The following is a 16,875-nucleotide window of genomic DNA, read 5'->3' as shown; positions in this document are numbered from 1 at the left end:
AGGAACCGAAGCTGGTGTCGGATTAACTCCTCCAGCATCGAGACTGAAAAGGAGGCGGAAAACGGCAGAAAGGAGGAAAAGAGAGCTTGGGAGTGAATCGTAGGAACTGCCACTAAAGATCGGGAGCTTTGGATCCACGGAGAAGTCACTGTCTTTCCAAGCTGAGTATTTCCGCCGGGGACGACCCGGACGGTCGCAGCCGAAGCCCTGGGGGGCACGTCCCCGCGCAGAGACCCGGGCGGAGTCGGAGCCGGGCTCTCCCCGAGGGCCGAGACGCCCCCTCCCCCATCCAAAGGCGCACAGCTTTCTTCCGCCCCCACTTGCCTCATCAGTCCTGCCCCAAAGCGGTCCACTGCCCTTCCCAACCCCCTAATCGAATCCACGTTCAAGAGCGAGAAAAGCTGACGTTGGTTCAGCAGCGCCGGTGACGATCAGCCAGGAGAAGCCCCGCAATGGCCGCCGCCATTTTGAAACTGAGGGCGACCCCGCGGAGGCGGGGAGACACAGGGTGATACCATCTTTCGGGGTCGGGGGGGGGCACAAAACTGGAGGAAGAGGGTGGCGCTTACACCGAGTCTTGTCACCTGGGGCCGAAGTTTCACTTCTCAAGGGTTCATAACGTGTTGAAGCTAAAATAAATATGAGAAGAGTCGAGCAGTCAAAGGAAGAAGAAATATGATTTCCCGGAGCCACCCCTCTCACGGACCGGACGCGGCTAATGGTGGGTCCCGAGGCCGCCGCTTCCGCCGGCGCGAGTGGCTCCGCTAGCCGCTGTCCTTGGTCGTGGGGTCGTTGTTGGCTCCGAGGCCGCAGGTGGGTCTGGGGTCCAGGGCGGTCGAAGCGGGGAGACTCGCCGTTGTGCAGGCGGGGAGGGTGTACCTCTAGGAAAGCGCTCGGCGGCGGCGTGTGCACCGGGGTTGGGCTGGTCTGGGCCTCCTCGGGGCTGGGACGGCTTCCTGAGGCTTCTGGGCGAAGACCGAGAAAGGAAAGGAGCAGACTTTCGGGTGGGCGGCTGCGCTCATGCTTCCCGCCTGGCGCTTTTGGGAAAGGGTATTCTGAGGTTGTCCTAACTGGAAAACATCTTTAGATGTTATGGGACTGGAGGCGAACCGGCCGGGATCAAAGCTCCCAGACTGAGGGATCACAGCTCCCGTGCTATACAGCCTGGAAGGGGCAGCTTCGCTGCTGCTGCTGCTGCTAAGTCGCTTCAGTCGTGTCCGACTCTGTGCGACCCCATAGACGGCAGCCCACCAGGCTCCCCCATCCCTGGGATTCTCCAGGCAAGAACACTGGAGTGGTGGGTTGCCATTTCCTTCTCCACTGCATGAAAGGGAAAAGGGAAAGTGAAGTCGCTCGGTCGTGTCCGACTCCTAGCGACCCCATGGACTGCAGCCCTCCAGGCTCCTCCGTCCGTGGGATTTTCCAGGCAAGAAGACTGGAGTGGGGTGCTGTTGCCTTCTCCAGCTTCTCCGCTAGCATTTCTGATTCGTCCAAGTTTCAGAGTTCTGTCTTCCTCGTTATTCAGGATTGGAAACTAACCTTACTCTCTTTTAAGCCTCAAACCCTCCTGAGCCGCCAAGCCCCAAATACACACTTTTTTAAAATGTAGTTTTTAAAAAAGTAATTTCGTTCTTGATTTCTAGAGTGTACATGTCATTCAGTCGAGGTTCTGGACCTCAAAGAGTTCAGTTTCTCCTTCCATCCAGAACTGATTTTTTTATAGGTTAGGTCGACCCTTTGGATCAATACACATAAATTGCTGTAAGGACTAATGTCTAACCATCTATATTTTTCCTGTGTGAATTTAGGAGAACTCACAAAAATCACACCATATACAATTTTCTTTATAGATGTTAAGCGGGAAAAATTGGGTTGAAAGAAAAGGTAATAAGGCAAATATTTTATCGTGCTTCACAGATAATGCACTTTTTACAAACTGAAGGTGTGTCGCAACCTTTTATATGCACTGGGAAACCAAAAAATTCTCGTGACTCACTTTATCTCTATATTCGCTTTATTGCAGTGGTCTGGAACGACACTTATAATATCTCAAATTATGCTTTGAGTGGGGAAAATGAGATAAAGCCAAGAGTAAGATTAATATACACGTTGACCTTTATACTTACTGTAAAAGACAGAAAAGCATGAATAAAGAGCATGGACCAAGGAACCAGACTGCCTGGGTATTAATCACAGTTCTGGCACTTACTGCTTCTGTGACCTTAGACAACTTGATTGTCCCTGGACTTCCTCATCTGAAAAAAGTATTCCTGCTTCACTGGGGACATGGCATTAGTTAATACATGTATAGTAATATAAAAATTACATGAAATGGAGATTATGAAAAGCAGTTAAGAACCATGCCTGACAGAGAGTGCTCTAAAAGTCAGCTTTTTTTAAAGTAGGGAGAAAATTTTGGATAATTTTGGCATCAGAGGATACATGATCAGTTATTCAATTCCCTGAGTTAAGAAGATTAAAAACCATTTAGTTTTTTTTTTCTTTCTTTCTTTCAAGAATACCATAGCTACTCTTAGTTCTGAAGTAGAAGCAAAATTTTTCTTGAGAGTCTTCATATAAAGAAGACACTAGTAATATGTATAGTGCCCTTGAGGGCACCCATGTGGATGTCACTCTTTATCCAAACCTAGACTTGTCTCATTCGGAGAAGGCAATGGCGACCCACTCCAGTACTCTTGCCTGGAAAATCCCATGGACGGAGGCGCCTGGTAGGCTGCAGTCCATGGGGTCGCTAACAGTCAGACACGACTGAGCGACTTCACTTTCTTGCATTGGAGGAAATGGCAACCTGCTCTAGTGTTCTGGCCTGGAGAATCCCAAGGACAGCGGAGCCTGGTGGGCTGCCGTCTGTGGGGTCACACAGAGTCGGACATGACTGAAGCAGCTTAGCAGCAGTAGCAGCAGACTTGTCTTATTAGAGACTGTCCCAGATGCTCACTGCCCTTCGTCCATTAAATAGAGCCATCCTATGGTCTTGGGCCTGTGACCATGAACCTGTCTACACTCCTCCTCCTATCCCTTCTCAAGGGGATCACTCTAGCTCACTGTCTTTAAAAAATTATTTTTTAACTGAAGGATAATTGCTTTCCAGAATTATGTTGGTTTCTACCAAACATCTAGCTCACTTTTTATGTTCATCAATCTTTGTCTTTCCAGGTCATCCACTTGCACTGACATATGTAGGACAAATTGTATGTTCAGTGTCGCTGGTCCCAAAGCCCATTATGTAGTAGACTGTGCAATTGCCTCTGGGAGTAAGATTTGCCATTTTTCTCTCAGGGATGGAAATCGCTTCCATCATGGTGAAAGTGAAAGTTTCTCAGTCACGTCCGACTCTTCAACCCCACGGATTTTACAGTCCATGGAATTCTCCAGAATACTTGATTGGGTAGCCTTTCCCTTTTCCAGGGGATCTTCCCAACCCAGGAATCGAACCAGGGTCTCCTACATTGCAGGCGGATTCTTTACCAACTGAGCTATCAGGGAAGTCCATCATGGTGATTGACTCCCAACTCTGGGTTCTAAATGTACAGAATCCTTTTATCTGTCACTCTCACTGCCTTATCTGTAGAGTCTCTTTGAGAATCTGTATTAAGCAAGAGCCCGTGGGGCGTGGTTCATCTTTTCTTGTCAGGGTAAAGGCAGAAAGAAATGTCTGCTGGCCCTGTTGCTGCTAAGTCACTTCAGTCGTGTCCGACTCTGTGCGACCCCATAGATGGCAGCCCACCAGGCTCCACCGTCCCTGGGATTCTCAGGCAGGAACACTAGAGTGGGTTGCCATTTCCTTCTCCAATGCATGAAAGTGAAAAGTGAAAGAGAAGTCACTCAGTCGTGTCCGACTGTTAGCAACCCCATGGACTGCAGCCCACCAGGCTCCTCCGTCCATGGGATTTTCCAGGCAAGAGTACTGGAGTGGGGTGCCATTGCTGGCCCTATCAGAAGAGTGCAAACAGTAATGGCATTAGCCCACAGGTGGCCATGGGCTAAAGTCTTGGACCGAGAATCAGCAATTACTTTTTTTGTTGGTTCAGTGTTGTGGTGGTGGTCAGTTGCTAAGTTGTATCCAACTCTTTGCAACCCCCTGGGCTGCAGCACACGGGGGTTCCCCATCCTTCACTATCTCCTGGTTGTTGAGTCACTCAGTCATGTCTGACTCTTTGTGACGCCATGGCCTGCAACCCTCCAGGCTTCCCTGTCCTCACCAACTCCCGGAGCTTGCTCAAACCCACATCCATTGAGTCGGTGATGCCATCCAACCATCTGATCCTCTGTCGTCCCCTTCTCCCACCTTTAGTCTTTCCCAGCATCAGGGTCTTTTCCAGTGAGTCAGTTCTTCACATCAGGTGGCCAAAGTATTGAAGCTTCAGCTTCAGCATCAGTCCTTCCAATGAGTATTCAGGACTGATTTCCTTTAGGATTGACTGGTTGGATTTCCTTGCAGTCCAAGGGACTCTCAAGAGTCTTCTCCAACACCACAGTTCAAAAGTATCAATTCTTAGGTGCTCAGCCTTCTTTATGGTCCAACTCTCACAGCCATACATGACTGCTGGAAAACCATAGCTTTGACTAGTAATGTCAAAGTAATGTCTCTGCCCTTTAATATGCTGTCTAGGTTGGTCAAATTGTTGACATGGTTGGTTAACAGTGGCAACCCACTCCAGTGTTCTTGCCTGGAGAACCCCAGGGATGGCGTAGCCTGGTTGGCTGCCGTCTATGGGGTCGCACAGAGTCAGACATGACTGAAGAGACTTAGCAGCAGCAGTAGCAGATTGGTCATAGCTTTTCTTCCAGGGAGTAAGCATCTTTTAATTTCATGGCTGTAGTCACCATCTGCAGTGATTTTGGAGTCCAAGAAAATAAAGTCTGTCACTGCTTCCATTGTTTCCCCATCTATTTGCCATGAAGTGATGGGACCAGGTGCCATGATCTAAGTTTTTTGAATGCTGAGTTTTAAGCCAACTTTTTCACTCCTCTTTCACTTTCATTAAGAGGCTCTTTAACTCCTCTTCACTTTCCTTTCTCCAGGAGATCTTCCCAACCCAGGGATCAAACCCAGGTCTCTCACACTGTAGGCAGATTCTTTACCATCTGAGCCACAAGGGAAGCCACTATCTCCTGGAGTTTGCTCAAATTCCTGTCTGTCCAGTCAGTGATGGTACGGTTATCTAACAGTCAGCTGTGCTGAGGGTTAAAATTGACACCTCTTAAGAAACTTACGACAGGTGGAAGACTAGATGACCCCTGGACTTCTCTAGAGACCTATGTTGTCTAGTATTTTGTAGGTTAGTGCTTTCCAGGTTACATAATTTGATTAAGGTACACATTGTTATTCCCATACTTGACTAGCTCAAGTTTATAAAAAACAAGTGGCTAACTTGATCAGAATCACAAAAAGTTCCTGAGTGTTTTATTAAATGGGTCTTAAAGATCTGAATACAAATAATGTTACTTAGGGGAGGTACAATGCTAAGAAAACCACCGCCTTCTAGGAATAAGGTAATGTTGCTTAGATCTCTGATATTCAGACTGGAATCTGCTGTGTAATATTATACTCTATGAAAGCAGTGCATAATAGTTGTGTGACTTTTAACTTCATGTCTATTTCCTAGCCCAGTACCTCTAGTGAGTAAACTTTGAGAAATAATTAGAATGTGTGTGAGAACCAGTTTCTTAGGAGAGGCAGGAATCCAGTCTACATAATCCTAGCACAGTTGAGTGCTAAGATTAGAAAGCACAGATTATTCCCAAACATAGCTAAGCCCTTTTATTAGCAGTAATGTATTCTCTTTCTGGGATATTGCCATGTCTTCTCAGACATTATATAGGATTTATTCATTATAGATTCATGTGCATACATATGTATTTCATCTTTAGATCCAAATTTTTACAGAAAATTGATGATTCAGCTATGTTTCCACTGAATTAGTGCAGATTCATTTTCCATGTGATGACTTCTAGTTCTTCCATAAAGATGTCATCCTCTTCTGCCTTTTGGAAACTCTTTAAACACTGTTTTTAAACCGGGTCTTTGTCGTGCATGTGGGCTTTCTCTAGTTGTGGCAAGCAGAGGCTACTCTTCATTGCGGTATACAGGCTGCTCCGTGTGGTGGCTTCTCTTGTTGCAGAGCACAGGCTCTTGGCACACAGGCTTTAGTAGTTGCAACACATGGGCTCAGTAGTTACGGCCCACAGGCTTAGTCCCTCTGCGGCATGTGGGATTTTCCCAAACCAGAGATCGAACCCGTGTACCCTGCATTGGCAAGCAGATTCTTAACCACTAGACCACCAGGGGAGCCCTGGAAACTCTTAAAAACTTAGTAAGTCTTAAGTACCATAAATGTCAATGTCAATTTGGGGAAGGGTCTCTATGAGAGGCATTTCAATATAATAGAAGGATCTAGGCCTTTGGGACAGAGAAGGCAATGGCACCCCACTCCAGTACTCTTGCCTGGAAAATCCCATGGATGGAGAAGCCTGGTGGGCTGCAGTCCGTGGGGTCGAAGAGTTGGACACGGCTGAGCGGCTTTACTTTCACTTTTCACTTTCATGCTTTGGAGAAGGAAATGGCAACCCACTCCAATGTTCTTGCCTGGAGAATCCCAGGGACGGGGGAGCCTGGTGGGCTGCCGTCTGTGGGGTCGCACAGAATCGGACACGACTGAAGTGACTTAGCAGCAGCAGCAGGCCTTTGGGATGAACCTGTGTTTGAATTCCAGCTTTATATGTAATACCTATTTGGGCTAAACTGTTTTCTTATCTGTAAAATAAGAGTAATAATTCTTCATGTTATATATTAGACTATTTGATGGCTCTGGTACCTAGTAGTCATTCTACAAGAGTAAGTTCCCTTCTCTCCATATCTTTTGTAGAGTTATTTAATTGATATTCAGATCTACTGTGACATTATTCAGTATGGTTCTTAAAAAAATTTCTCATGTTTTCATTTCCTTTCTAAAATCGGTTTTGAAAAATAGTGTTCAATAATTATAGCTTTAAAGAATTCTGCTTCTGACAATGTTATTGTTATATCAGTTTTAACATTGTGAGCTCTGCTAAATCTAAAAATATTTTACATGTGTAAAAGTTTTAAATCAATTCTGCTGCTGCTGCTAAGTCGCTTCAGTGGTGTCCGACTCTGTGCGACCCCATAGACGGCAGCCCACCAGGCTCCCCCATCCCTAGGATTCTCTAGGGTGAAAATACTCAGCTTTTGCAGGTAGAATTTTTTAAATACTCTCTCCATTCCTGTGATATATCAGATCACTGGTGGAACTTGAAATAAAATTAATAAATTGACTTCAGTGCAGTGTAATTTTCATACTCATTGTCACCTATGTAATCTTCATTAAGTGGATTTTTAAGTAATATACTACATTCTGAAGAGGCTTATTATGCTTTTAAGATCTATCTCCTATATTTAGAGCTATCTTCCTGTTTCAGGTGTGATTTGAAAGATATTTCAAAAGTGGCTATATTTCAGGGGTTTTTTTGTTTGTTTTTTATATAGCGTTCATGATGAACTTACTTCAGGTTGTGCGTGACCACTGGGTACATGTACTTGTCCCTATGGGATTTGTCTTTGGATATTATCTAGACAGGAAGAATGATGAAAAGCTAACTGCCTTCCGGAACAAGAGTCTGTTATATAAAAGGTTAGTTTTTGTATTTTTTTAAACCAACAGTCAGCTTTTGGAAGTACTCTTCTTAATATCATTTGTGCCAAAAATAGACAGAAGGGGTAATTCCCACTCCTCCGAGGATTTAGTAATACTATTTTGTAGTCTTGTGTGTTGTTTAGCCCTTACATAAAGCAGTATGATTACTTTTGCAGTGTAAACAAGTCTTTAGTTTCTGAACAGGCTATTTCAGATCTTTGAAAGTCTTTTATTTCAAGGTACATTTTAATGTAGAAACAGTTTTATACCATCTTATCAAAACCTATTCTGTATGCAGCTTTAACATATATTACCATATACTGTCTTACTTAGTCCACGATGTAGCTGAGATCAACAGCACTAATGGCTTGAGGCACTGGTCTAAGCAACGCTCCTCAGGAGCTTTAGGCAGGATGGTTGGGTGATCAAATAGCAACTGGCAGCCGCCTTGTCCCATTGTGTCTCTGGAGATGGCTTATTTGGCAGCAGATTAGAGTTAGCAAGACAGGATATCCACCACTGGCTGTGATTTCTGGAAGGAGGAGGCTCACAGGACAAGAGAATCGAGCAGCAGCCACAGGAGGTGTATAGAGGAGGTTCACAGTTAGGGATTTCGAGACAGATAAAATGAGCTAGAAAGAGTCTAAAACATTAAATGAAGTCACTGAGAGGATAATTGCTTTCATATAGACTAATGAGAAATTACAGTTGTTAAAAAAAAAAAAAGAAACTACAGTTGTTTAATCTGGAAAAATGGAATTGAAGAGGTGGTAAAAGGTTTAAAATCACAAGAGAATAGAATGAATATTCTCAATCTAATAAAAATTTTTGAATGGGTCAGTTTAATACAATATAAAACACCAAATTCATAGTCTCATGACTTTCCCTTTTATTCCTTTCATAAAAGTTTTCTTTACACTTTTGCTTCTCCTTTTTTTTTCTTTCTATGCAGGGAATTGAAACCTAATGAAGAAGTCACCTGGAAGTAATGGCTGCAGCTGAATTACAGAATGTTCACATTTTTTAAATGATAAGAGAAATAAAAACACTCATTATTTAATTTGAAGAATTTAAAGTGTGATCCTTTTTGTGCTGAAATAATCTCTCCCATTTCAATAACAGACGTAGTGATTAAAAAATAGTCACCGAATCATAGCCCAACTATTCAGAAATTTTTTTCAAACCTTGTGCTTCAAGGGATCTCTAAAAGGACTATGGTAGGATTTTATTTGCTAAAATCAATAACCAAAAATTTTAGTGACCTTGGGGTTAGCAAAGATTCTTAAATATAACATATAAAGCATGTGCCACTTTTTAAAACCAAGACATACTTTATCAAAATTAAAAACTTTTGCTCTTTAAAAGACACTATTCAGGGACTTTCCTGGGGGTTCAGTAGTTAAGATTGTTAGGTAGGTAGAATAGGAAACAGGAGTCCAAAATAGCGGTGGCTAAAAGACAAGGAAGGGAAAAGCCTGCAAAAAATAGAACAAAGGAAGGTCCGAGGACCTGAGTGAGGACCTCAGGTAGAACAAACAGCACTCCTGGCTAGCCCAATTTACGTAAGGCAGGCCCAGGGGGAGGAAAAAACATAAAAAGAGGAGGCAAAGCGTGCTCACTCGCTCGCTCTCCCACGCTCTGGTGCACTCCCCCACTCTCTTCTCTTTGCGTCTTTGGGTCGGCATGCCCTTGCGCCTCGAGGATGGACTCTCTTGCTATTTTCTAAATAAAATAGAGCTGTAGCATGGAGCTGTATGTGACACTGATTTGTCTGAGAGCTATAACACGGTCTGTCCAAGACCCAATAGCTGTGACACACCAAGAGCTTTAAGGTCTGTCACTCCAAATCTTTGGTGTGACGAGACAGAACCAAGGAGCATACACTTGCCTGACAAGATTCTGTGATTCCAATGCAGGAGACACGGGTTCAATCCCTAGTCAGGGAACTGGGACCCCCCATGCCATGCAATGTGGCAAAAATTTTTTTAAAAGACACTTAAAGGGAGAAGGAAAGGCTGGGAGGTATGGAGATAGTAACATGGAAACATTCATTCAGTTCAGTTCAGGTGCTCAGTCGTGTCCGACTCTGCGAGCCCATGAAGCACAGCACCCCAGGCTTCCCTGTCCATCACCAACTCCCAGAGTTCACTCAGACTCACGTCCATCAAGTCAGTGATGCCATCCAGCCATCTCATTCTCTGTCGTCCCCTTCTCCTCCTGCCCCCAATCCCTCCCAGCATCAGAGTCTTTTCCAATGAGTCAGCTCTTCACATGAGGTGGCCAAAGTACTGGAGTTTCAGCTTCAGCATCATTCCTTCCAAAGAAATCCCAGGGCTGATCTCCTTCAGTATGGACTGGTTGGATCTCCTTGCAGTCCAAAGGACCCTCAAGAGTCTTCTCCAACACCACAGTTCAAAAGCATCAATTCTTCAGCACTCAGCTTTCTTCACAGTCCAATTCTCACATCCATATATGACCACTGGAAAAACCATAGCCTTGACTAGACAGACCTTTGTTGGCAAAATAATGTCTCTGCTTTTCAATATGCTATCTAGGTTGGTCATAACTTTTCTTCCAAGGAGTAAGCGTCTTTTAATTTCATGGCTGCAGTCACCATCTGCAGTGATTTTGGAGCCCAAAAAAAGTCGGACACTGTTTCCACTGTTTCCCCATCTATTTCCCATGAAGTGATGGGACCAGATGCCATGATCTTCGTTTTCTGAATCATCATTCAGAGCTTTAAGCCAACTTTTTCACTCTCCTCTTTCACTGTCATCAAGAGGCTTTTGAGTTCCTCTTCACTTTCTGCCATAAGGGTGGTGTCATCTGCATATCTGAGGTTATATTGCTCCCGGCAATCTTGATTCCAGCTTGTGCTTCTTCTAGCCCAGCGTTTCTCATGATGTACTCTGCATATAAGTTAAATAAGCAAGGTGACAATATACAGCCTTGACATACTCCTTTTCCTATTTGGAACCAGTCTGTTGTTCCATGTCCAGTTCTAACTGTTGCTTCCTGACCTGCATACAAATTTCTTAAGAGACAGGTCAGGTGGTCTGGTATTCCCATCTCTTTCAGAATTTTCCACAGTTTATTGTGATCCACACAGTCAAAGGCTTTGGCATAGTCAATAAAGCAGAAAGAGATGTTTTTCTGGAATTCTTGCTTTTTCAATGATTGAATGGATGTTGACAATTTGGTCTCTGGTTCCTCTGCCTTTTCTAAAACCAGCTTGAACATCTGGAAGTTCACGGTTCACGTATTGCTGAAGCCTGGCTTGGAGAATTTTGAGTATTACTTTACTAGCATGTAAGATGAGTGCAATTGTGCGGTAGTTTGAGCATTCTTTGGCATTGCCTTTCTTTGGGATTGGAATGAAAACTGCCCTTTTCCAGTCCTGTGGCCACTGCTGAGTTTTCCAAATTTGCTGGCATATTGAGTGCAGCACTTCCACAGCATCATCTTTCAGGATTTGAAAGAGCTCAACTGGAATTCCATCACCTCCACTAGCTTTGTTCTTAGCCTTATGTAAAATAGATAGCCAATGGGAATTTGCGGTATGACTCAGGGAACTCAAACCTGGGCTCAATAACAACCTAGAGAGGTGTGGAAGTGATGTTCAGGTGGGAGGGGACATGGGTAAACCTATGGCTGATTCATGTTGATGTTTAGTAGAAACTGATGCAATACTGCAAAGTAATTATCCTTCAGTTGAAAACACAAGACAGTGAAAATGCAGCCACAGATTAGGAAAAACTATTTGCAAAACATACACAACAAAGAACTTATATCTAGAATATGTAAAGAACTCATAATAATAAGATAACCAAATTTTTAAAAAGCAAAAGATTTTTAACAGGTACTTCACTGAAAAAGGAATATGAGAATGGCAGATATGCATGTGAAAAGATGCTCAAAATCAGAAGTCATTAGGGAAATACGAATGAAAACCTCAGCAAGAAATCACTGCACATCTATTAGAATGGTTAGAATTAAGGAGACTGATCTTATCAAGTGTTTGCAAGGGTGTGGAGCAACTGGAACTCACACTGCTGGCAGAAATGGAAAACGTAACTGCTAGGAGTTGTACCACTTTAGAAAACAGTGGAGCAGTTTCAGGATAAACATACACCTACCATCTGATCCAGCCATTCTTTTCTGAGGTATTTACCCAGAAGAAATGCATACATGCCAAAAGAAAGCATATATCCACACAAAGATGTCTACACGAATGTTCATAGCAGCTCAATTTGTAAAAGCCAAAAATTACCGAGAACCCACATGCCCATCAACAAAGGGATAAATTGTATTAATGGAATACTATTCTGCAATAAAAAGGAATGGTCTATTGATACAATATAGATGAATTTCTGAATGAAAAGCCGACCAAAAGCACACATTTGTACATAATGTTAGAAACTGCAGACTAATCTAGAATAACAAAGCAAGTCAGCGGCTGCCAGGGAGTGAGTGGGCTCCAGGAAGGAGCTGGAGAAAAGGATTATGTATGGGCATGAGGAAATGGGTACAGTATGTTCGTAATCATGACTGTGTTTATGGCTTCTCTGTACACACACACGTCATCTGTTATATTCAACTACCTCTTTTTGGAAAGCAAATTTTGTTTTTGGTAAGACTGGATTTAAGGGAAGTGAAATTACAATGAAATGATAGTCTCGTCACATTCTTTTCAGAACTCAGGAAATTTATGCTGATACATACATTTTAAAATGTCACATATTAAAAATTCTGTTAAACTATTTGGTTGAGGGAACAAAATATCAGATCAGAACAGTCACTCAGTCGTGTCCGACTCTTTGGGACCCCATGAATCGCAGCACGCCAGGCCTCCCTGTCCCTCACCAACTCCCAGAGTTCACTCAGACTCACGTCCATCGAGTCAGTGATGCCATCCAGCCATCTCATTCTCTGTCGCCCCCTTCTCCTCCTGCCCCCAATCCCTCCCAGCATCAGAGTCTTTTCCAATGAGTCAACTCTTCACATGAGGTGGCCAAAGTACTGGAGTTTCAGCTTTAGCATCATTCCTTCCAAAGAAATCTCAGGGCTGATCTCCTTCAGAATGGACTGGTTGGATCTCCTTGCAGTCCAAGGGACTCTCAAGAGTCTTGTCCAACACCACAGTTCAAAAGCATCAATTCTTCGGTGCTCAGCCTTCTTCACAGTCCAACTGTCACATCCATACATGACCACAGGAAAAACCATAGCCTTGACTAGACGGACCTTTGTTGGCAAAATAATGTCTCTGCTTTTGAATATGCTATCTAGGTTGGTCATAACTTTCCTTCCAAGGAGTAAGCGTCTTTTAATTTCATGGCTGCAGTCACCATCTGTAGTGATTTTGGAGCCCAGAAAAATAAAGTCTGACACTGTTTCCACTGTTTCCCCATCTATTTCCCATGAAGTGGTGGGACCAGATGCCATGATCTTCGTTTTCTGAATGTTGAGCTTTAAGCCCACTTTTTCACTCTCCACTTTCACTTTCATCAAGAGGCTTTTGAGTTCCTCTTCACTTTCTGCCATAAGGGTGGTGTCATCTGCATATCTGGGGTTATTGATATTTCTCCCAGCAATCTTGATTCCAGCTTCAAAATATAGGCCAGTTTAAAAGAGTCAGTGCTCAAGAAGATCTATCCTTGTGCAATCTCACTTGTTAACATGATTTCAATGAAGTAGATTTAGAGAAAAGTTGAGCTATCCAAGGTGACAGAGGTTTCCTGGAAGTACATCTGTTCCATCTCCTATGTCTCCAGGAACTCTTTCTTGATTTAACTCAGTAACCTCTCCCTCTTCCTACTGAACTCTTGTTAATACTTTGTGCCCCCCAAAATGCTTTTTATTCACTACTTTGCACCAACCCTGATATAAAGAGTAAGACCCCTCTGACCTTCAAAAGATGATAGTTCAGTAGCATATAAATTAGCCCAGTATGTTGTAATGAGAGTTTTAAAGTAGGCAGGTGCCAGATACAGTGATGGCACAAAGGACTTTTCCTCAGACGATTTCCAGAAGTCAAGGGAAGCTGGTGTGACTGGAGCAGAGGGAATTCTGGGAGATAAAACCAGACAGGTGTTTGGTCTGGATCATAAAGAACTTTTTAAACCAGCAACAGGAAGCCATTGAAAGATTTCAAATACAGTAACTTTGTGTAATTATGTATGTAGAGATTCCTCCCAATATAAGCTTTTGTGAAAGTGACTGTCTCTTTCATGATTATAGTTCCAGTGCCTGAAACATATTCACATTCCATTTGTTAAGAGAAATACTGGTGAGGTTTGCATTCTTGAAAGATCACTGACAGCACTATGAGTTAACATATTAAAACTGGAATTAGAAGACCGATTCAGAGATCCTGGGACTGCACTACAGAAGAGACTAAGGGCAAAGCAGTAGCAATGAAGACAGGAAAGAGACATAAACACACAGCATTTGAGGACTGATTGGAACAAATGGTGACATGGAAAAATGGGGAGGGGAAAGAATCAGGAATGATTTTCAGATACTAGCTTCATTAGTTCATCTGAAAGACATTGACCACAAGGTACATAAAGTCAAATAAGACATGGATCCTTGCCATTTATGGGCTTCTCAGGTGGTTCAATGGTAAAGAATCCTCCTGCCAATGCAAGGAGATGCAGGAGATGTGGGTTCAATCCCTGGGTGAGGAAGATCCCCTGGAGAAAGAAATGGCAACCCACTCCAGTATTCTTGCCTGGAGAATCCCATGGACAGAGGAGCCTGGTAGGCTACAGTCCATAGTGTTGCAAAGAGTCAGACATAACTAAGCAACTGAGCATGCAATGCACCCGCCATTTACAGGATATTAGTGAAAACATATGGTCAAACCAACTATTATGATACTGTATAAAAGGTACCAGATATGATACAGACACACACAATAGCTCAGAACAGGGACAGGGACTTCTACATTAGTTGAAGAGGAGGGAACACTTCCTGGAGAGTGTGGACTCTCAGTTTTGATGAACAATATGAGTTATCTTATGAAGGTCAAATTTGGGATATCGAGTGGAGTTATCAGATAGGAAATGCAACAAATCTAATACCCAAATCACACATGGCTTCAGTGGAAAGCCAAACCCACAACTTGGATTCTGACTTCCAGGCACTGATCTTTTCATTTTATGCTGCTTGCTATTAATCACATGCTCAATATGTAGGGAAAGCCTAATGAAATAATTATTAGTAATTCAACATTACTAAATATTGCCAGGTACTGTTCTACATGCTAAGGATTTGAACAAATCTATACAGTCATTTCGGAGAAGGCAATGGCACCCCACTCCAGTACTCTTGCCTGGAAAATCCCACGGTCAGAGGAGCCTGGTAGGCTGCAGTCCATGGGGTTGCTGAGAGTCGGACACGACTGAGCAACTTTACTTTCAATTTTCACTCTCATGGATTGGAGAAGGAAATGGCAACCCACTCCAGTGTTCTTGCCTGGAGAATCCCAGGGACGGGGGAGCCTGGTGGGCTGCCGTCTATGGGGTCGCACAGAGTCGGACACGACTGAAGCGACTTAGCAGCAGCAGCAGCAGCACAGTCATTTGGGAAAGTTTATTAATACATCCCAGTAAGGAATTAATCTGGCTTCCCAGGTGGTGCTAGTGGTAAAGAAACCTCCTCCCAATGTAGGAGACATAAGAGACGTGGGTTTGATCCCTGGGTTGGGAAGATCCTCTGGAGGAGGGCATGGCAACCCACTCCAGTATTCTTGTCTGGAGAATCCCATGGACAGAGCAGCCTGGCAGGCTACAGTCCATAGGGTCACAGAGTCAGACATGACTGAAAGGACTGAGCACACACACAAGCAATTAATTACGGTAGAGTTGCATCATGATCCTCCAAAATTCAAATTCATCAGAACCAAAGACATTATTTGGAAATAGAGTCTTTGCCAATATATTTAGTTAAGGATATCAACTCGAAATTACCTTGGATTAGAGTGGAACCTAAATTCAATGACTGGTGTTTTATAAGAGGAGAGGTCACAGAGAGACACAGAAAGAAGAAGGCCATGTAAAGACAGAGGCAGAAATTGGAGTTAGGTTGCCACAAGCTAAGGAACACCAGGAGCTACCAGACGCTGAAGGAAGCAAGAAAGAACTTGCCACTAGAGGCTTCAGAAAGAGCAGGGCCCTGCTGACACCTTGGGTTCAGATTTCTGGCCACAAGGACAATGAGAATAAATTTTTGTTTTAAGTCACCAAGTTTGTGGTAATTTGCTACAAAATAGGAAATGAACACAACCACATATTTTTCTGAATTAGTAATGCATTAACTAACTCAAAAATCAAGACTAGAAACTTCCCTAGTGGTCCATTGGGTAAGACTCTGTGCTCCTAATGCAGGGGGCCCAGGTTTGATCCCTGGTGCGGGAATTAGATCCCACAGGCCACAACCAAGACCAGGTACAGTCAAGTAAACAAATATTTTAAAAAATCAAGACCCAAATTGTATACAGTAAAAAGTCTCCATTCCACTCTTACCACCATTTGCCTAGACCCCTTCCCACCAAACATGTAACCTCTGAGTTTTCTGTATATTCTTCCAGAGTTCTGTAATGCATGTACATGAAAAAATTAAAACAAAACATGTTTCTCTACACAGACACATAGTTTTTTTCAAAAAAACCAAAAACTGGTTTGCCTATTCTTCACTTCCTGAGACCATGATTTGTTTCCCCAGTTAGGCTACAATTTAAGAACACTATTTCCAATACAAGACTGTGGACTGTACATGCAGAGACACTAGACAAATGATAACCAAATTCTTCACTTGAGCACCTGGTCCTCACAGGCAGTTTCATTTCCTTCCCTCCCACTGCCCCTTGGACACGGACTCACCAAGGTCACCAATGGTCTCTGTAGCAACACAATTTAGTGGGCTCTTGTAAGTCCCTATGCTGCTGGACTTCTGGACGGCAAACACTAACTGCTCTTTGAAACATTTCCTTTGCAGGTCCTCCATAACATTACACCCTCCTGCCCTCCTCCCTCCTTAGCTATTCCTTCTCTACCCTCAGGGCTCTGCTAGATCCTCTTCCCAGTTTCTTCCTTTCCCCAAGATGATTATATTCACTTCTGTGGTTTCAGTTCCCTTTTTTTTTTTTTGCCAACAACTCCCCATTCCACAGCCAAACAACATATCTATCTATCCACCC

General features: G+C 43.5%; 2 protein-coding genes across 2 annotated transcripts in view; one reads left to right on the top strand and one right to left on the bottom strand.

Moving 5' to 3' along the window:
- The window catches only part of CPSF2 (cleavage and polyadenylation specific factor 2), a 32,108-nt gene extending 31,534 nt beyond the window's left edge, over positions 1-574 (bottom strand). The window contains exon 1 of the mRNA XM_055556789.1: positions 325-574. The gene's annotated coding sequence lies outside the window, so the exon portion shown is untranslated. The remainder of the gene's footprint in view (positions 1-324) is intronic.
- Positions 575-672: 98 nt separating this feature from the next.
- NDUFB1 (NADH:ubiquinone oxidoreductase subunit B1) lies at positions 673-8,745 on the top strand. Its single transcript, XM_055556794.1, has 3 exons — positions 673-813; positions 7,529-7,673; positions 8,629-8,745. Exons 2-3 carry the CDS (start codon positions 7,534-7,536, stop codon positions 8,663-8,665), a joined length of 177 nt encoding a protein of 58 aa, XP_055412769.1. The 5' UTR covers positions 673-813; positions 7,529-7,533; the 3' UTR covers positions 8,666-8,745.
- Positions 8,746-16,875: the final 8,130 nt, after the last annotated feature.

Source organism: Bubalus kerabau, chromosome 19 (assembly GCF_029407905.1).
Source record: "Bubalus kerabau isolate K-KA32 ecotype Philippines breed swamp buffalo chromosome 19, PCC_UOA_SB_1v2, whole genome shotgun sequence".
Classification (NCBI taxonomy): Eukaryota; Metazoa; Chordata; class Mammalia; order Artiodactyla; family Bovidae; genus Bubalus; species Bubalus kerabau.
The sequence above is the reverse complement of the archived record's forward strand: the minus strand, read 5'-3'. Positions and strand labels throughout refer to the sequence as shown.